We start from the raw sequence: 21,759 nt of genomic DNA, 5'->3' as shown, positions 1-21,759 counted from the left end.
ATTAAAATTATTTTTAAGATCTGTTATCTCCCTTAGTTACTTCAATCATGGCTGAACACAACAGAGCACAAGAGCTGCAAAAAGTGCTTCTTTGTATTTGGTGTCACTTGTTTCTGACAAATCTTTCCTCTCATTATTCTGGCTTGAAACTTTACCAGCTGCGCTCACTAAGTTTTCTGGTACAGCATGACAATGCAGACCCCCCCCCCCCCTTTACACACACAAACACACACACACACACACACACACACACACACACACACACAACGAGTTCTATGTTTCCTTTCTGAGATTTCTCATTTGTTCCCAGTCTTCGTACTTTGGTAAATTATGTTCTCACATCCTAATTAGAAATAATTTAAAATCAAATATAACAATAATGATAATGAAATACTCAATTTTTGAAAGTATAATGTAATTGATTGATAAAAAATCTATTTACCAAGCAGCTGCAGTTTACGAGCTTTCGGAACCAGTGGCTCCTTCCTTTGACAGAAGGGTTGAAGGGAAAGGAAGACAGGTGAAGTCTCCCCTGACCCGGGTTTCTGGGCAACTTTTCTGAACTCTACCCCTTTTCCCAGACATTGCCTTCCCTTCATCCCTCTTCCTTCCCCTTCAACTATTCTGCCACCGGTGCTGAAAGTTTTCAAACTGTAAACTGTAATACCCTTTATATATGTGTTCTCCTGCCACTGCTTGGTGAGCAGATTTTTTATCGATCTAATTACATAACAGTGATAACATCTTTGACAAAAAAAGATGATACAGAATCATAATAATTGTCTTAAATGGAAAATATCTCCTAATATCTTTGATAAAAAATGGATAGTGTGTCACAATCATAATGGGTGTCTTTATGGAAAACACCTCATTGAACTGTGTAAAACACACTACTTTCAACTGCTATTCGTACATTTTTGTCAACTATGCAGGAGACAAACAGTACACATACAAATGTCATAATTGTGAATATTCCACATCGCCACAATCTAGTGAGGCAGTTGTGTTTTGATACAGAAATACAAAGTGCCAATAATCAGTTTGCTAAAATCCACAGAAATTGAAAAAATGTGGAATATGTTGACATGAGTAATATAGGATATACACTCCACACTACACAGACTAAGCCTGAATGGTGTGGATAAATAAAGTCAGGTGAACCTGATGGCCAAGGGGGAAAAAAGCACCAAAATAACTTCAAAACCAAACCCATATTCGCAACACCATCACCAGACCCAACAGGAACAACCAAAACACCTCAAAAAGTGTAGAACGATAGAACAATCAGCAGTAGCAGCAAAATATGCAAAAATTATTGGAGTTTGCAGAAATAACAGTGAATAGTGAATTGAATGACAAGAAAAATATAGCTCCGCATCGTCCAAATGATTTTTTACACGAAGACAAGAAAAACGAGGCGTCTCCAAGGTAAGAAGGGCTCAGTGTTTCTAAATTCTCCACCAACATATACCGTCTATAAGAAATAAAGAATTGAAGCTGCAGATCACTGATAGCTCTCTTGTTTGCATATTGATGCATAGAATCTGGGTCAAATTGCACATGTTGCTCTAAGCTGATACAATCTAGCATGCCATTATAGTAGAACCACTATGAGAGGTGGTGGATCATGTATATATGCAAAGGAAGGGATTATGTCTAAGGTTAGAAGTGACATCATTTCATTAAGTAAAGAAAAATATGTAGAAGTATTGGCTGTAGAGATAAGAACGCCACAGATATTCCAAAAAGACTAACTACACTTGGTATTTACTGTTCTCCCAGTGGTGGCACAGGTACATTCATAGCAAACCTAATCCAAGTGTTGGACATGGTTACTAATCCTAATGACAAACTTCTCATTTGTGGAGACTTAAAGATTAGCACATTGAACCCAGATGGATTTCGCAACACATTTTTGAACATTATATACAGCCATGGACTATCACCATTGATTAACCACAAGGGTAACTACACATTCAGCATCACTCATTGGCCATATATATGATTTGGAGAAAGATAATTGTGATGTTGTTGGAGGTAACCTAGGTTTGAATTTACCGTGCAAATGGAACAATGCAACATGGGGAGAAGTGTATGTGGAGACCAGTTAAGATAGGAAGTTTTCAAAGTTTCTACTGAAATTTAAATTCAGGATTGAAGAAGTGTTTCCAGAAGTATTACAAGACACTAAAATACAAAACAAAAGTAACTAGGTGACCAACAGGATAAGGAAATGCTCAGCAACATAAAAGCAACCAGAATGACCCTACATTTCAAAAATACTACCAAGCAATCAAAGACTTATGTAAAAAGTTTTAGTAACAGTGGAAAAGTCTCAAAATGATAAAATTGTAAAAAAGGCAGACAACAAAATAAAATTCGCCTGAAATGTCACCAAACAGGAGACAAATAGAAAAAAGACAAAACAGGTAAACATAGAATTACAGCACAGCGGTACCACAATACATGAACCCAAAAAATTTGCAAATTTTGCAATCAATATTTCAGCAACATAGCTACCAAATTGCAACACAAATCTGACAAAATACAACCTGTACAAACACTGAAATATATTCCAAACACAATGATGCTGCAACCCACCACTTAGAAGAAATAAGCAATGTTGTTTGGAACCTAAAAAATAAAACCTCAGCAGATAAAAATTAAGTGCCTGTGTGCTTGCTGAAGGACTGTATACACAGTATAAAAGACCCTTTAGTGCACATCATAAATGAATCATTCACCACACGTTGCTTCCCATAGGCACTAAAGCATGCAAACGTCCTCTCCATACGTAAGACTGGAGAGCTTGAAAATATAGAAAATTATAGGCCTACCTCTTTTACTGTCATAATTTTCAAAAGTAATGGAAACCATAATGAAAATTAGACTCATAGGGTACCTAAAAAAAGTACAATCTTCCATGTAAAGAACAGTTTGGATTCAGGCCTGGTAAAAGCATTCAGTCAGCTATAACTCATTTTGCAAATGTTGTTCTGGAAGCACCAGATCAAGGAGATCAAATAATATATATCTTTCTTGGCTTCAGTGAATCCTCTGACAAGCACACCACACAATTCTGTTAAATAAACTGGAAGCTCTAGGTATAAGAGGATTAGCAAATAAGTGGTTTCGTTCAGATCTTAAAAACAGGGTGCAGTGGGTGGAGATCCCTCAGACTATCTCCAATCATACCATAAAATATCGTTCTGAGCCGGAATACATTAGTATTGATGCCCTCAGGAAGTGTGCTTGACCCAAAACTCTTCTTGATATGTGTCAGTGATTTTATGCAGACTGTCAAGCATGGTGAAACAGTATTGTTTGCTGATGACAATATCATTGTTAACACTGCAACATCACAAAATGTACTAAAGGACGAAGCTGAAGAAGTGCTCATGCATGTATGCAGATGGATAGACAACAATGAATTAACTTTAAACGTAAAAAAAGCAATATTTCACATAACCAAAAACCCTAAAATAACTCTTTAAAAATGAAGGATGGACTGACTGAATGTGTATCTCAAACAGAATTGCTAGGGATGCATGTTGACATGCAACTACGATAGACACAGCATGTTAACACCCTCGTGAAACGAGTAGCTTCAGCATGCATTGCACTTAGAATAATAAATTCTGTGTGTAGTAGCTCTTAAACCACATCATCATACACTATGTGATCAAAAGTACCCAGACACTTGGCTGAAAATGATTTAAAAGTTCATGGCGCCCTCCGTCGGTAATGCTGGAATTCAATATGGTGTTGGCCCACCCTTAGTCTTGATGACAGCTTCCATTCTCGCAGGCATACATTCAGTCAGGTGCTGGAAGGTTTCTTGGGGAATGGCAGCCCATTCTTCACAGAGTGCTGCACTGAAGAGGTATGGATGTAACGCGGTGAGGCCTGGCATGAAGTTGGCATTCCAAAACATCCCAAAGGTGTTCTATGGGATTCAGGTCAGGACTCTGTGTAGGCCAGTCCATTACAGCGATGTTATTGTCGTGTAACCACTCCTCCACAGGGCGTGCATTATGAACAGGTGCTCAATCGATTTGAAAGGTGCAGTTGCCATCCCCAAATTGTTCTTCAACAGTGGGTAGCAAGAAGGTGCTTAAAACATCAATGTAGGCCTGTGCTGTGATAGTGCCATGCAAAACAAGGGGTGCAAGCCTCGTCTTTGAGAAACACAACCACACCATAACACCACCGGCTCCGAATTTTACTGTTGGCACTGCACACGCTGGCAGATGATGTTCACTGGGCATGTGCCATACCCACTCCCTGCCATTGGATCGCCACATTGTGTACCGTGATTCGTCACTCCACACAATGTTTGTCCACTGTTCAATTATCCAATGTTCATGCTCCTTACACCAAGAGAGGAGTTGCTTGGCATTTACCTGCGTGACATGTGGCTTATGAGCAGCCTCTCAACCATGAAATCCAAGTTTTTCTCACCTCCTGGCTAACTGTCATAGTACTTGCAGTGGATCCTGAAGCAGTCTGGAATTCCTGTGTGATGGTCTAGATAGATGTCTGCCTATTACACATTACAACTCTCTCCAACTGTAGACTGTCTCTGCCAGTCAACAGACGAGGTCAGCCTGTACACTTTTGTGCTGTATGTGTCCCTTCACATTTCTACTTCACTATCACATTGGAAACAATGGAGCTAGGTATGTTTAGGAGTGTGGAAATCTCGTGTGCAGACGTGTGACACAAGTGACACCCAATCAACTGACCACGTTCAGAGTCGGTGAGTTCCGCGGAACACCCCATTCTGATCTCTCACGATGTCTAATGACCACTGAGGTCGCTTTATGAAGTACCTGCCAGTAGGTGGCAGCACAAAGCACCTAATATGAAAAACGTTGGGGGTGTCCAGATACTTTTGATCTCGTAGTGTATTTTGCAAATGTTCATTCTGTGACAAGTTATGTGAAAATGTTCTGGGGAACAAATGAGCTGAACAGACAAAGAATTTTTAAACTGCAAAAAAGGACTGTACGAATTATGACAAAAAGTTGTTTAAATCTATGGAAATCTTGACTGTTCCATGTGAGTACTTTTGCAAACAGTTATCCACAATAAAAGAGCCATTGACCAGTACCCAACGAAAAGGTCTCTACACCAACATGGAACCAGCCACCATTTACATCTCAATAGAAAAAACAAAACAAAAACCCAAAATAGTGTGCAATGTAAAGGAACTAAACTATACAATAAACTATCACAAGAGATCAAAAAGCAAAAGTGAAATACCCTAAAAAAATTATTGAAATGGACAGATAAAAAAATCTACTCACCAGGTGGTGGCAGGGAAACACATGGACAAAAGGATTTAACTTTCACAAGCTTTCGGAGCCAGTGCCTCCTTCTGGCAGAAGAGGGCCCCAAGCTGCTGGGGACTACCCTGCCGCTGCGCTGCTCCGCCAGCGCTATGTACTGCATCATCGACAGCAAGCGTGGCTTCAAGCCCTCGGACTGCTATGACCCCCACAAGTGAGAGTTCCTCATGTCGCTCACCACCAAGCTGCTCCACATCTCGCTGGTAACTTTGGTCGCAGCACCACATTTCATGACCTCACTCCACCATATTTAAAATAATGACAATTTGTTATTATACTATTACCTGTAACTTGAACATCCCTCGGATTAACTAAAAAGTCAAGGCACCGTAAATGGACATTAAGCAAATGACAGTGCCAAACTAGAGCAAGTATTTAGCTTTTTGTTCAATACTCAGAACCCATTTATCTAATATTCTATTGAATAATATTGCTTAGCGAAATTCACAGTTCATGAATGACATTCGAAATCTTCTGAGAAACTTGGAAAAAACTGAACCAAAGTTTTTGGGAGAGAAGAAAGAACTGGAGTAAATATGAAAGGCAAGGTTCATACACAGTGCATCTTACATCCTGGTTAGCACTTGTACCACTTTTTGTTATTACAACGAGCGTTTTTATACGAGCACAGTCAGAACTGCTATCCTCTGTTTAAATAAACTGTGGTTGTTTTTGTATCAAGGGAATGAAATGGGTACACTTACATGTCAGGCATCATGTTTGTGTCTTCACACATGGGTGTTCACACTAGGTGACTAAATTTGTATACAGGATGGGCAGAAGTAGTCTGAAAACTTGTAAGGTTGAAGGGGAAGGACGAGGGGTCAAGGAAAAGAACTGAAGAGGTTTAGGGAAAGGGGTACAGTTTAGAAGTCACCCAAAACCCCGGGTCATGGCAGACTTCTGCCTGAAGAAGGAGCCACTGGCTCCAAAAGCTTGTGAAAGTTAAATCCTTTTGTGTGTGTGTTCTCCTGACACCGCTTGGTGAGTGGATTTTTTTGTGTGTCCCTTTACATTATACTATTAATAATTGATTATTTTCAGTGCAAAAAAATTATTTGTTAGATAAGTGTTTGTATACCATAAAGGATTACCTGAAACGATGTGTAAATGTTGTTGACAATTAGCTAAACATTAACTACTGCAATTAAGAGGCATTTTACAATATGTTCAATAGAATAGTGAAGTAGTGTCCAAAAGGGTAACTCAGTAAGGCAAGAATTGTATCTATTTATGTGTGTAATTGTTTACTTTTATGTATGTTTCTACGTGTTGACAACATCAATACAACTTACATTGTCTACAGATACGTAAATAAACATCCCTGAATATAGCAATAGGAAGGTTTCAAATAGGTCATAGTATGATGTATTGCAGACAGAGTCGTGTAATAATTGACAGGAAGTCTGAATAAAATAGCAAACACCAACGGGGATTGCTGCATATTAAGTTCAGATGTATCCCTTCCGAGTGAAAGATGAATGAACAAATCATAAATCACGCTGACAAGAAAAAAATCTTGGAAACCAAGAGAATGAATCCAGTCTACTTGCTCAGCCATTACAAAAGTATAGCACAGTAAAATCAGCGACATGAGCTGCAGTGAAATGACAGAGATGAGAAGGGAAATAAACATATGTGAAGGAACAACAATTATGACAATGATTTGAAGAAACATCAAAATATGTGATGAGGAATTGTCAAAATTTATGGGAAAGTAGCACACATCAAACAAAAAGAATAATTGGAACAGTATTATGAAAAGGATAGCTGGTGCTCATCATACAGCAGAAGTGATGAGTCGCAGATAGGCACAACAAATATATTGTCAGAAAGTGAGCTTTAGGCCAAAAAGGCCTTCGTCAAATATAGGCAAAAAAAAAACACACACACACACACACACACACACACACACACATGACCACAGTCTCTGACAGCTGTAGCCAGACTGCAAACAGCAGTGCATGATGGGAAAGGTAACTGGGTGGGGGTAAGGAAGAGGCTGGGACAGGAGAGGGAGGGATAGCAGGGTACTGATGGGGGACGGTAAAGTGCTGCTGCGGGAGCGTGCGGGGATGAAGTGGACAGAGGGTAGGACGCCTAGTGCCCTCAGGAGGTTAGATGCAGGGCGGAGGGAGAGGGGGTGATTTGGGGGGGGGGGGGGGTGGAGCGGGGGGGATTAGCAGAAAAGGAGAGACATTAAAAAGCTGGGTGTGTTGATGGAACTGAGGACTGTGTAGTGCTGGAATGGGAACAGGGAAGGAGCTAGGTGGATAAGGACAATGACTAATGAAGGTTGATGCCAGGAGGGTTATGGGAATGAAGGATATATTGTAGGGAGAGTTCCTACATGTGCAATTCAGAAAATCTGGTGTTGGTTGGAAGGATCCAGATGGCAAAGACTTTGAAGCAGTCACTGAAATGAAGCATGTGTTTGGCAGCATGCTCAGCAACAGGGTGGTCCAGTTGTTTTTGGCCACCGTTTTTCGGTGGCTATTCACGTGGACAGACAGCATGTTGGTTGTCATGCCCACATACAGGGTGAAAATTATTTAAACCGACAAACTCTGGGAGGTTGTAGGGGACATTAAAACAAATATTTTTCCCCAATGTCATTTTTTCCTACGAGGATTATTTAAACTGTTGGACGCCGTATTACAATCTTCAGTAGTTAGAGGGCGTATTACGCTCTTCAGTTGTAGGCAACTGCTGTCCACCAGTGTAGTAGTGCATTGTCTCTGTCTACTAATGGAGCGATACACTTGGAGTGAGTACAATGATATGGTTGGTGCATACTACATAGCGCACCATAACGGACGAGCTTTACAGTGAGTTTATCAACAACAATATTGTAATCGCCGTATCCCGCATCATACGACCTTTGATGCTGTGTACCAACGTCTCCATGAGACCAGGTCATTTAGCAGATTACCTGGACAGGGATCCCGTCGCACGGTAAGAATGCTGCAATTTGAGGAAGGTGTCTTGCAGCATGTTGAGCGAGATCCTTCAATCAGCACTCGTGCAATTGTACGTCACATGGGGACAAACTAGACGAATGTACGAACAGTCCTTCGAGAGCAATTGTTACATCCATTTCACTTACAGCGTGTCCACAACCTGGAACCAGTTGATTATCCACCCAGAGCACAGTTTTCGCAGTGGTACCTGAAACAGTGTGAAATGCATCCTACATTTCCATCCTCTGTGTTGTTTACCGATGTAGCAATGTTCGGGCATGATGGAGTCTTCAACATGCACAATTTGCATGTTTGAAGTGAGGATAACCCACATGTCACAGTTACTAGTGCTCATCAAGTGCGGTTCTTCGTTAATGTGTGGGTCGGTGTTGTTGGAGACTGTTTAATTGGGCCATATCTGCTACCTAGTTGTTGTCTCTTGGTCATAAAAAAAATGGAAAAGTGTTTGTTGGTTTAGTTAATTTGCCGCCAGAGAAATCTTCCTCCACCAGTTTAAATACTCCTCATAGGAAAAAATGACATTAGGGAAAAATATTTGTTTTGATGTCCCCTACAACCTCCCAGAGTTTGACGGTTTAAATACTTTTCACCCTGTAGAGTGCAGCACAGTGGTTGAAGTTTAGCTTGTAAGATCACATGAGTAGTTTCACAGATAGCCCTGCCTTTGATGGGATAGGTGGTGCTTGTGACCAGGCTGGAGTAGATGATGGTGGGAGGATGTATGGGACAGGTCTTGCATCTAGATCTATTACAGGGATCCCTATAATAAGAATGAGATGCAAGACTTGTCACATACATTCTCCCACCAACACCACCACCACCACCACCACCACCACCACCACCACCACCTACTGTAGACCAATCACATCATCACCTATCCCATCAAAGGCAGAGCTACCTGTAGATTACATGGCTGGTTTCACAAGCTAAGCTGCAACCACTGTGCTGCCTTCTACGTGGACATGACAACCGGCAAGCTGTCTGTCCGCATGTCTGGAAAACTGTGGCAAAAAAACAACTGGACCATCCTGTTGCTGAACATGCTGCTGAACACATCATTCTTTTTCACTGACTGCTTCACAGCTTGTGCCACCTGAATCTTACCCACCAACACAGATTTTTCTGAATTGCACAGGTGGTAACTCTCCCTGCAATATATCGTACATTCCCATAACCCTCCTGGCCCCAACCTTCGTTAGTTATTGTCCTTACCCACCTAGCTCCTTCCCTGTTCCCACTTCTCTATTCCACCAACACACCAAGTCTTTTAACTTCTCTCCTTTTGCACTAGTGCCCCCCCCCCCCCCCCCCTGCGCCAAATTACCACCTCTCCCCTGCCCTCCGTCTAGCCTCCTGACTGCACTAGGTGCCCTACCCTCTCTCCCATTGTGTAGCACTTAACTAGCTCCCACCCATTGCCTGCTATCCCACCGCATTCTCGCCCCAGCCTCTTCCTTACCCCCACCTGGCTGCCTCTCCCATCATCCACGGCTGTTCGTAGTCTGGCTTCAGCTGTCAGAGACTGTGATCAAGTGTGCGTGAGCTGCATTTGCATGTGTTTGTGGTGTCTGCTGCCTGTTTTTGACAAAGGCTTTGTTGGCCAAAAGCTTATTGTGTGACATTCTTTTCATTGTGCCCATCTGCATCTCAGCATCCCACTGTATGGTGAGTAGCAACTATCCTTTTCATAATATTGTTATTAATCAGTTTACTCATTAGTGAGTGTTGTGACCTGATTTCTTAAGTAACTGAATCTTCGGCTAAATGTCTTTATGCTTGGTAATCTCCAGTTGTTCTTAATATAGTGTGAAGAGGTTGGCCTTAAATCTTCTTCACTTGATCCAATCATCTGCTTGTTACTCTTCCTTGTGACCCTCAGTTTTGCCTTGGAAAATTGTCTTTTCTAAATTATCCTAATCTCTTCTCAAAATGTGCACAAGGAACTGGAAGTGTCTTTGACTGACACATGAAGATAAACTTCTTGTGATGCTAAGTTCTTATGTAATGGCAATATCAGCTCTTATTTCTGTCCATGGCACACACAACGTCTGCCAGCATGACAATATTAAACATGGTTAAATATAAATCACTATGTGCATGTTTTCTTTAAAAGAAAAGAATAAACTTAAGAAATTATGTAAATGTTCAGCATGTTGCCATATTTTCTGCGCAGAATATGTGCTGTAATTGTAAAACTTACTTGTTCCATTTCGTAGAAAGAGGTCACAATTATGATTCAAAAGAACATGGAAATAAATAACTAATGGGTTTGCGGATGATGATGTCTTTTAATAACAGGGAAGTAAAGTTGTGTGTCAAAATATTGTGAATGAATATCACACATGGAACAATCAATCCTAAGATTACATTTTTACATCTATTGCAGCAGTATACACATTTACCTATGTGTATGGTGACATTGTCCCAGCTGACTACATTGTGCTGGCACTGCAGATTGACTAGAGTGTGAGGGGTTGTGTCATGTAGACTAATTGGAGGGAGAAAGAAGGTGGGAAGTAGGAGGGCGGAGTAGGGAAGGGTAGCTGGTGGCTGGAAAGGGGAGGCAGCAAGTGCATCAGATAAAAACCTGTGAACTCCTGCTCACAGGTAGAGGATGTTGTATGTAGCACACAGTGACATGAAGGCATGGATTGAGAAAGGGAGATAGGACAGAGAAACTGGGAGACAGTAGAGAAGAGGTCTTGAGCGCACAATGAGTGAAATTTGGCTTACAGGGCAAGAGGGGAAGTGGGTGAGGGGCAAGGATTAGTGTAGGTTGCAGCATATCCTCCAATCCCATAATCATCCTGGCCTCAACTTTCACGCAGTGTTTTCAGTCTTGTTTATGTGCCAATTGATGATTCAGCATCTCGACTGTATAGTGAGTTATTACCTTTACTGATTGAATTAAATATTGAAATTAGTATGTTGTATAATTATGGAATGAATCGCTTTTCTGTTAAAATCAACATAATTTACACAGTGTGTGATTCATGTAAAACTCAACTTGCTCTAATTGTGTGATAGATCCAGAAAGCAGTTGGTAATATGTCCTGAATTGAGAAATAGCCCCTTAGTCTGTTTTCCACCTATCTCATAGAGGTCATCGGCCATATACCTGAACTATTCAGTACTCATATCTCTCACTCTGAAATTTTTTTTTACTGTTTTGTTTTTGTTTTAGAGACTTGTTATCTTATTGAAATTTTACAACTGTAGAAATTTTCTCATTTGTGTATCAAATATTGGCACTGTTTTCTAGGATGTAGCAGCCCACGGTTCACGACTACGAGCCACTGCTGCATCAGCTGGTCAATTGATGGATGGAAAATTAAGTCGAAGTGGTCAGCATATTGTAGAATATTACCGAAAGCTATTTTACCTTTTACAAACAGAACCTCATTACTTGGCTCGCTTATTACCTTGCTTGCCACGCTCAAAGACAACAGCATTTCTCCGCACTGTGGTTCTTGCTATTTTCAATTTTGGTTCGGGATCACGAGAAGATTACTTACTGCTTCGACTTTTTGCTGCTGCTCTGCAAGAAGAGATAAGGTAAATGTCACATATTCTGTTTCCTGAATTACCCTTTTCTCCTGATAAGGAATGACTTTAATCCTTTAAAGGTTAGAAATGTGATCATGTTTTGTAAATACCTGCCATCTGCTAACTCTGCTCCAGTAATGTATGCCCCCTCCTCTCTCTCTCTCTCTCTCTCTCTCTCTCTCTCTCTCTCTCTCTCTCTCTCACACACACACACACACACACACACACACACACACACACACAGTGTTTAAGGCTGGTATTTGGGAGCCATGGGTGGGACTGTTCCTTTGAAATGGACAGATACTATATCCAGTGACCTGGTCTCTAACGCTGTTGTCATCTACAGGACATTAAACATTTTCTCTCCTTCTTACTTGGGCCTCACTAACCTAGAGGATACCATGATCAAGGCATACACTAGACAGAAAATTTGTTTCAGTACTCAAGTGTGTGGAATTTGTCTTCGTAATCCATCAACATTTTAAATACAGACAGACAGTCCTTTCCGTCTGACATTATCATCATATGAAACTCCAGTATGTTAGGGGAATGGTACAGAAATCTATGTAAGGAAGATAGGGATATGAAGCTATGCATGGTTGTTTGAATTTATGTTTCCCATCATTGTCCTAAATTGCTTTAATTGATCATTCTTTGAACTAGCCATGGGTGATTCATTTCACTTTTTCCCCAAATGAGCAAACGCTCCTTTCTGTTAGCTGCAATATTAAATTGTAATTTGTCCTCTCAGAATGTTTTTGTTATCATATAAATGATTTAAATTGTACATGGCAACTTCTTTTGTTTTGGAACTTTAACTTGTAATTTGTTGTAGGTATTAGTACACTAGTTATAATATTACTGGGCATTTGACATTCTGTAGTGTAAACTGTGCACAGAAAACTATCCTATTAAAAATTTGTAGTAATGATAATAAACTAACATTTTTATGTAAGCATTTCAACTTTCTAGTATAGAAACAAAAACTATATAAAGCAACTACACATCTGTAAATGATTTATGCGTGGATCACACTTAACAGTACAAAGACTTAACTAAATTTGAATTGCGCAAGTGGGAACTTTCCGTGCAATACATCCTACGTTCCCATAACTCTACTGACCTCAACCTTCGTTCGTTGCTGTCATCACCAACCCAGCCCCCTCCCTGCTCCCATTCCAGCACTACACAGCCGTCATTCCACCATAACAACCAGTCTTTCTTAATTTATTTTATTTTTTTATTTATTTCTCTCCTTTCCCACTACTTCCCCCCCCCCCCCCCCCCTCCCCCCTGCCCTGCCCGTTGCCCAACCTGCAGCACTTCACTGTCCGCCGTGCCCACCATACTATCCTTCCCTCTCCCCACCCCAGCCTCCTCCTGTCCGCCCGACCAGTCACCACTCTCATCATGCACTGGTGCTGCTGCTTGCAGTGTGGTTTCAGTTGCTTGAGACTGCAGTAGTGTGTGTGAGAGTTGCTTTTGCGCGCGCACGAGAGAGAGAGAGAGAGAGAGAGAGAGAGTGAGTGAGTGAGTGAGTGAGTGAGTGAGTGAGTGAGTGAGTGAGTGAGTGAGTGTGTGTGTGTGTGTGTGTGTGTGTGTGTGTGTGTGTGTGTGTGTGTGTGTCCGTGTGTGTGTCTATTGTTGATTGAGGCCATTGGCCGAAAGCTTTAAGTGTGAAAATCTTTTTGTTGTGCCTATCTGTGACTCAGCATCTCCACTATATGGTGAATAACAAATTTCCTTCTCAGAATATTACGGTATATTGATAATTTTTACTTATGGTCTGTCAGACGGTCCATAAGTAAAAATTATCAATATACTATAATATTACACGCAACTGAGGAAGACAGGACCAAAAGAGTTGAAGATTCCTTCTCAGAATATTGCTACTAACTTTTGAGCTAGGGCTATTTTTTGAGTTTAGCTATTTTTTTGAGTTTAGCTACAAAAACAATATCTCAGAGAAAAGGGGAGAGAGAGAGAGGGGGGGGGGGAGAGAGAGAGAGAGAGAGAGAGAGAGAGAGAGAGAGAGAGAGAGAGAGAGAGAGAGAGAGCAGCAGTGCCTGTGAATAGTGGCTCGGGGTAATGGGAATGGTGGCAGCAGCAGTGGCGGCGGTGATGGAGGTGGCGGTGATGGTGGCATGAGGGGTGTTGGGAGTCTGCTAACCATTCTTGCCTATATTCTGAGGATTTTCAAGTGTTGGAGGCATCCAAAAGTCAAGTGCATTGTAGCAGCTGTTGTGGTAATTGCTCTTGCTGTATGCCACAATTTCAGCAATTACATTGTCAAGTTTGCAGGTGTATGCAGTTCAGAAGTAGCCATTCCATCAGGTAGGCAGATAATAATTGTTCTAACATAGAATTGCACTACAGCTGGTACATAGTGTGGCTGCTTTCACATGTGGCTATATCTTCTATAGGATAGGAAATAGATATGAATGGACTGCTGTAGGCGGTGGCAAGTGGGTATAAAGGACATATTTTGCGCCTATGTCATCCACAGGGTAATGGCCCATGGGGAGCAGGATCCGATGTATCCGTTGGATGGCCAGTGGAATACTATTTAGGACAGAAAATGTAGGATCATGGGTAGCATATTCCTTATCTCAGGGCACAATGACAAATGGCTGAAGCCATGGCAAAGGAGTAGACGAGCTTCTACAGGCCTGGTGGATGTGAGAATTACTGCTTGGTGACTGTTTCACACTAACTGCAGTTTTGTTGGTGCCACAATAAGAAACGACTCAAGAAATCTACTTCTGGACCTGCTGGACAGGTACACCTGCCTGACTAGCGTGTGAGCAAGTTTGGATAACCTTTGCTTTCCAGTGCAGATGTGATATCTGTGGGTGCCAATGCTGTGGGGAGGGACTACTTAATGTGGAATAGATGACAAGTATGAAAATGAAGATACTGTTGTTCATTTGATTTGGACAGAGGTTTTTATGGCACTATCAGAGTGGTAGAGATAAAACATCTAGAAAGGTAGTTCATTGACTTGAAGAGGAATGAGTGGAGGAGATTGGGGAGTAGGTGTCGAGGTTCTGGAGGAAAGGGCAGAGGCTGCACATGACATGGGTCCACCTTATGAAAATGTTGTCAGTAAATGTAAATCATTTAAAGGATTTCAGTTGTTGAGTGGGTAGGATAGTTTCCTCTGCTTAGGTAATAAACAAGTTAACTTTACACAGGTATCTTACACTGATCAGCCAGAACATTATGACCAACTACCTAATAGCCAATATGTCCACCTTTGACACAGATAACAAGACATTGTGGCATTGAAGCAATGAGACCTTGTTAGGTCACTGAAGGGAGTTGGCGCGCGCGCGCGCGCACACACACACACACACACACACACACACACACACACACACACACACACACACACACACACACCAGCTAATTCCTGTAAATTCAGGGGAGGGGGGCCAATCAGCTCTGATGCCACATTCAATCACATTCCAGATATGTTTGATCAGGTCCAGACCTGGCAAACTGAGGAGCCAGCACATCAGTTGGAACTTGCCACTGTGTTCCTCGAACCACTCCATCACACCCCTGGGCTTGTGACATGACACATTGTCTTGTTGAAAATGCCACTGCCATTGGGAAATATGATCATCCTGAAAGGGTGTACGTGGTCTGCAACCATTGTAAGATATTCCTTGGCCATCATGGTGGCTTGCATGAGCTCCACTGGACCCATGGATGTCCATGTGAATGTTCCCCGGAGTGTAATGGAGCTGCCGCCAGCTTGTCTCTGTCCTGCAGTATATGTGTCAAGGAGCCGTTCCCCTGGAAGATGATGGATTCATGCCCTCCTGCCAGCCTGATGAAGAAGGTATCAGAATTCATCAGACTATGCAAAAAACTGCCACTGTGCCAATGTCCAGTGCCAATCCGCATGTGGTGTTAATATTGGCACATTTATGGGTCGTCCGATGCAAAGGCCCATTCTTAGGAGTGTTGGATGCACTGTATGTTCAGACACACTTGTACTCTGATCAGTATTAAAGTCTGATGTTAGTTCTTTGGCAATCTGCTGCCTGACTGTTTTACCAGTCTGCTAAATCTATGCCATCTGTAATAAGGGATGGCTGCCCAGCCCTACGATGTCTGGATGTGGTTTCACCTTGCCTTCACAAAGTATTGAAGACACTCACTGCAATAGTCCTCGAACACCTGAAAAGTTGTGCCATTTCCAAAATGCTCATGACGAGCCTCCAGGCCATCACAATCTGCCATCGATCAACCTCAGATCGCACACCTTCCCCATTCGACACACTCACAGCACACTCACTGATACTACATGCACCGTGCATATGTTGGACTCGCAGTCACTCCTCACCAGGTGACACTTCTATCACCTGGATGGGCTTATATCGATAGTAGGTCAGTGGTCATAATGTTCTGGCTGATCTTTGTTGGAAATTCTTCGTTACTCGTCACGTAGAAAGTCTACTTTGGCAGTGCGGTGGCATAAGAGTATCAGCGGTAGGAATCTATTAGGTGCCCCACACTGCAATGACATTAGTTGCAGTGGTGCCAGAACTTGAATCCTTGTGCACGTCATAGAGAAATATCTTCTGCAGTCAATCATCATCGGACATCATCTGACGAAGATCACACTTCTCTATTACGTTGGTCAACAACATTTTGTCACAATTAATGCAAATGATTTTTCTTTTTTTTTTTTTGACGCAGTTGTGTGTCGTGTATTCTAAAATGAAATTTGTTTCTATTTATCAAGCTCAGGCATCTTGTGACACATTGCCCCCTATCAAAATCTTTGGAAACATTGTGGTCTGGTCATTCTATTAGAGCTTAATATAAATGCCCTGCAGATGTTAACTGTTGAAAAATGATGGATGTTTAGCAACATGCCTAATAAGTCATTCTCAGTTTCCGTGTACCTTTGGAAATAGCACAACTTCTTTTTTATGTCTGTGAGGAGTTAATATTTAGCTGAAAACACAATCCTCTTGTTAAAAAGTGCTAAAAACTTCATTTTGGATGTAAAACTGGTGACCATGAGAAGAAATAGTCTCCTGATATATGGTGTTTGATGTTTGTTGCCATACTGACAGACTGGTTAAAAGTATCATGTCTTCAAATCTTTGCTTTTTCCATGATTTGGAGAAAACTGTAGGATCACATGACAGATTGATATTTTCATTTTACAAAAATAGTTGGAATCACCTCAGAAACAAAACAAAAATTCTGCTATATCCCAAGGTCCTATACACTGTAATGCCTACCGGTATTTGTCACGGTGAATAATTACTAATATTAGCAACTCCCAAGTTCCACTAGAGTAGCATGATAAGTGACATGAAGCATGGCGTAGCAGATATATAACATTGGCATGGCATGCGCAACTTGACACCAAGAAAAGTAACACTGCACCATGTCATTTTCGTGTGCTGAAAGTGTTCTGGGGCTTTAACCAACTTGATTGTGTTTCACATGGATGAAGCAAAACATCATCTGTCTCTGTAGTTAGTTTCTCAGTAAAATATTTACTTTTCAAGTAAAAAAAATTATAAACCACTGGTTTGGGTTTTTCTTGAATTCACTGCCATGCTGTCTTTCTGATTCAATTTTGAGGAAACTTTCGATAAAAAATTTTGATTCATTCATACTCTAAAGTCTGATATTGCAGCTTGATCAAATGGCTCTCTTTTTGATATTGCCTGCAGTTATTTTGGTATTTAAAAATTAAGCAAGTACCATGACATATTTCCAGAAATTTGCGGTAAAAGATGTAGTCATTAACCATAGTTTACATCTAGTGCATTTTAGGTCTCACAGTTTGGCATAAAAAATGAAGCTAACATATCAAAATCATTCTTAACACTGGAAGGAGAGCCATATCTCTTTAAAGTCCAGACTAAATAAGTAATATACACTCCTGGAAATTGAAATAAGAACACTGTGAATTCATTGTCCCAGGAAGGGGAAACTTTATTGACTCATTCTTGGGGTCAGATACATCACATGATCACACTGACAGAACCACAGGCACATAGACACAGGCAACAGAGCATGCACAACGTCGGCACTAGTACAGTGTATATCCACCTTTCGCAGCAATGCAGGCTGCTATTCTCCCATGGAGACGATCGTAGAGATGCTGGATGTAGTCCTGTGGAACGGCTTGCCATGCCATTTCCACCTGACGCCTCAGTTGGACCAGCGTTCGTGCTGGACGTGCAGACCGCGTGAGACGACGCTTCATCCAGTCCCAAACATGCTCAATGGGGGACAGATCCGGAGATCTTGCTGGCCAGGGTAGTTGACTTACACCTTCTAGAGCACATTGGGTGGCACGGGATACATGCAGACGTGCATTGTCCTGTTGGAACAGCAAGTTCCCTTGCCGGTCTAGGAATGGTTCGATGATGGTTTGGATGTACCGTGCACTATTCAGCGTCCCCTCGACGATCACCAGTGGTGTACGGCCAGTGTAGGAGATCGCTCCCCACACCATGATGCCGGGTGTTGGCCCTGTGTGCCTCGGTCGTATGCAGTCCTGATTGTGGCGCTCACCTGCACGGCGCCAAACACGCATACGACCATCATTGGCACCAAGGCAGAAGCGACTCTCATCGCTGAAGGCGACACGTCTCCATTCGTCCCTCCATTCACGCCTGTCGCGACACCACTGGAGGCGGGCTGCACGATGTTGGGGCGTGAGCGGAAGATGGCCTAACGGTGTGCGGGACCGTAGCCCAGCTTCATGGAGACGGTTGCGAATGGTCCTCGCCGATACCCCAGGAGCAACAGTGTCCCTAATTTGCTGGGATGTGGCTGTGCGGTCCCCTACGGCACTGCGTAGAATCCTACGGTCTTGGCGTGCATCCGTGCGTCGCTGCGGTCCGGTCCCAGGTCGACGGGCACGTGCACCTTCCGCCGACCACTGGCGACAACATCGATGTACTGTGGAGACCTCACGCCCCACGTGTTGAGCAATTCGGCGGTACGTCCACCCGGCCTCCCGCATGCCCACTATACGCCCTCGCTCAAAGTCCGTCAACTGCACATACGGTTCACGTCCACGCTGTCGCGGCATGCTACCAGTGTTAAAGACTGCGATGGAGCTCCGTATGCCACGGCAAACTGGCTGACACTGACGGCGGCGGTGCACAAATGCTGCGCAGCTAGCGCCATTCGACGGCCAACACCGCGGTTCCTGGTGTGTCCGCTGTGCCATGCGTGTGATCATTGCTTGTACAGCCCTCTCGCAGTGTCCGGAGCAAGTATGGTGGGTCTGACACACCGGTGTCAATGTGTTCTTTTTTCCATTTCCAGGAGTGTATTTTGATGTTTGGCTGTGATGAGCTATGATGCACCACACTCGCAACACTGTGGGTGGGTGCTGTGCCCAATAGTGGCTCATGTTTCGCTTCATATATGGTGTATATAGTTAGTCACACTATCATTTTAAGTTAATATTGCATCAAGTATTACATTAATTCTAAAAGTAAAGACAGACAACTCCAGATCCAGTGGCAGAGGTAGCAATATACTGTATACATCAATTTTTCATGTCTACAATACCAGTTTCATTTAAGTAGCATTCAATAACAGTTCTTGTTAAAGTAATGTTGAACAAATGGTGTGTGTACCGGCACTCAGTGAAGTGAATTGGGATTTTCCTATTGACATAACTAAAGAATATTGTACTCTGGATGTCACTTACTTGAAGAGACATTTACTGCAAAAGGACTTGAGTCAGCAACAAAGCTGGATGAAAGAAGAAAAAAATGTGTCACCAATAAGAAACAGAAACCCAATGTCCAACTATTCTGGAAGCGAAGCTACTGGTAAAGTGCTTGTCAACAATAAGATAAATGTAGGATTTTTTCAAAACCTTATTGTGCAGCTGACTTTCCACAAACATTATCCTTATGTGAATCACAAAGGAAAGGCATGATAGGTTGCTCTTTGATACAGATGAAACTTTACAGAGTGAATGAAGCTCATCAGATTTAAAACTCCTGCAAAATCTGGATGGACATTTTATAATTCCCATACATAGCATTTTCCACTGTTTTTAGGTACAAATTGATTATTTTTATCAGTTGACATAGGAGACTATGACCCCCTAGAGTGATGGGAGAGTATTGTGAGAAGACACATTTCTAATTCTAGAACCTAAAACTTTGCTGGACGAAGACTGCTTTTCCTCTATCAAAGCATATGACGAGTCCTCATAGACAATTAGTTAATTAAAGGCATATATTTAACTATGGATTATCCAGGGGAACTAGATCTGTAGATTGTTCTTTTGGTATATTAGTGTCAGAGATCCACTACAGTAAATTGTGACGTGAACAAAATCTATAAAATCGAAGTTTCATAACTTTATACAGCTTCATGATGATGTGTCTTCTAAGTCAGCTGTGCAGCACAGTGTGAACCACCCTATTGAGGACTCACATAAAAAAATTAGAAAACTGACAGTGACCTTTAAACAATGCTATGGAATTGAGTAATTCACTCTTAGTTTCCTTCATAGCCCAAATGGAGCATTGTGTTTTCAGAACAAAGTATGTTTGCAGCTACATATTGAACGGATCTGATGTTCCGTTGCCGGCCAGAGTGGCCGTGCGGTTCTAGGCGCTGGAGTCTGGAGCCGAGCGACCGCTACAGTCGCAGGTTCGACTCCTGCCTCGGGCATGGATGTGTGTGATGTCCTTAGGTTAGTTAGGTTTAATTAGTTCTAAGTTCTAGGTGACTGATGACCTCAGACGTTAAGTCGCATAGTGCTCAGAGCCATTTGAACCATTTGATGTTGCATTAGATCCAGCAAATCATTAGATTTTCAGGTGTGTCTAATAGAAAATGCCCTGATGTAATTCTCTTTACAGTTCTATACCTTCTTTTTGTTCCACAATCAAACTAAATGGATTCCAGTTACTGCATCTGTCTATGATGTTTCACTAGCAGTCCCTTCCCAAACTTTATTTCAAGCTTCCTTGTGCTCTGTTCACACACTGCTGTTATTGTAAATGCTTGGATATTTTTCCATTTGACCAACAAAAATATGTAGTTAACTTCAGATTGTTTTGCGTTTTCCTGGGTACAGAGACAGACATGCAACCAAAGCAGAAACTTTCATAAACTTTAAGTAGCACACATATGCTGCGTGGCAAAAAGTGGGTCACTCCGCATCCATCTGGTAGCATTTTGGCATGCCATAAAAGTCAGTTACATCACGTCAGTCCATTAGGTACTGCTCCATTAGACTGTGTATGTTCCATCTGAAGTTGTGAGATAGATGCATGCCTTGTGCCTTGCTGTATGCCATGCCACTTGCTGTGTCACGGTGATAGGTGCCCTGCCTAAGAGTGCTACACTGAGTGAAGATCAATACAGAGACAGAAAAGGCCTTGATTGACTCGAAAAATGGCATGCTAAGATCAAATTACTGCCTGTACAGAAGAATTAATATTAACTGAAAATAAAGAAAAAGATATAGATGGACTCATTTATATAGGAGATGTTTAAATCTCAGATCAGGAAGATAGTGGCAAACTTATGAGGTTATCAACTAATTGTGAAGACTTTTTTAGAGAAACAAGTTGGCAGTTATGGGACAAAGATTTAGAAAGATACCAGTACGAAAAATGTTTTTATAATGCAGGTTTATCTAGATAAGAAAGAGTTTTCTGCTTACTTCAAAATGACCGGTGATTATTTTACTTAAAGTTAGAAACTCATTATCCACATCAAAAACATGGCTCTCTCTGGAGAAAAGCTACCATACACTCTTTTTTAGAGAAGCCATAGAAATTAATGAACATGACAACAGTTTCAACAAGAAAGAGGAAAGCTTCTTGCTGCAGCAAACGACCATTTCATGTAGCAAG

The 21,759-nt window shown here is 41.9% G+C and overlaps 1 protein-coding gene across 1 annotated transcript in view; it reads left to right on the top strand.

Moving 5' to 3' along the window:
• Positions 1-21,759, top strand: part of LOC126484220 (ras GTPase-activating-like protein IQGAP1) — a 350,623-nt gene that overhangs the window by 228,407 nt on the left and 100,457 nt on the right. Inside the window, exon 21 of the mRNA XM_050107637.1 lies at positions 11,595-11,887. Within this exon, the coding sequence (XP_049963594.1) occupies positions 11,595-11,887 (293 nt within the window). The remainder of the gene's footprint in view (positions 1-11,594; positions 11,888-21,759) is intronic.

This window comes from Schistocerca serialis, chromosome 1, assembly GCF_023864345.2.
Source record: "Schistocerca serialis cubense isolate TAMUIC-IGC-003099 chromosome 1, iqSchSeri2.2, whole genome shotgun sequence".
NCBI classification, from domain to species: domain Eukaryota; kingdom Metazoa; phylum Arthropoda; class Insecta; order Orthoptera; family Acrididae; genus Schistocerca; species Schistocerca serialis.
This window is presented reverse-complemented; position numbering and strand designations above follow the sequence as displayed.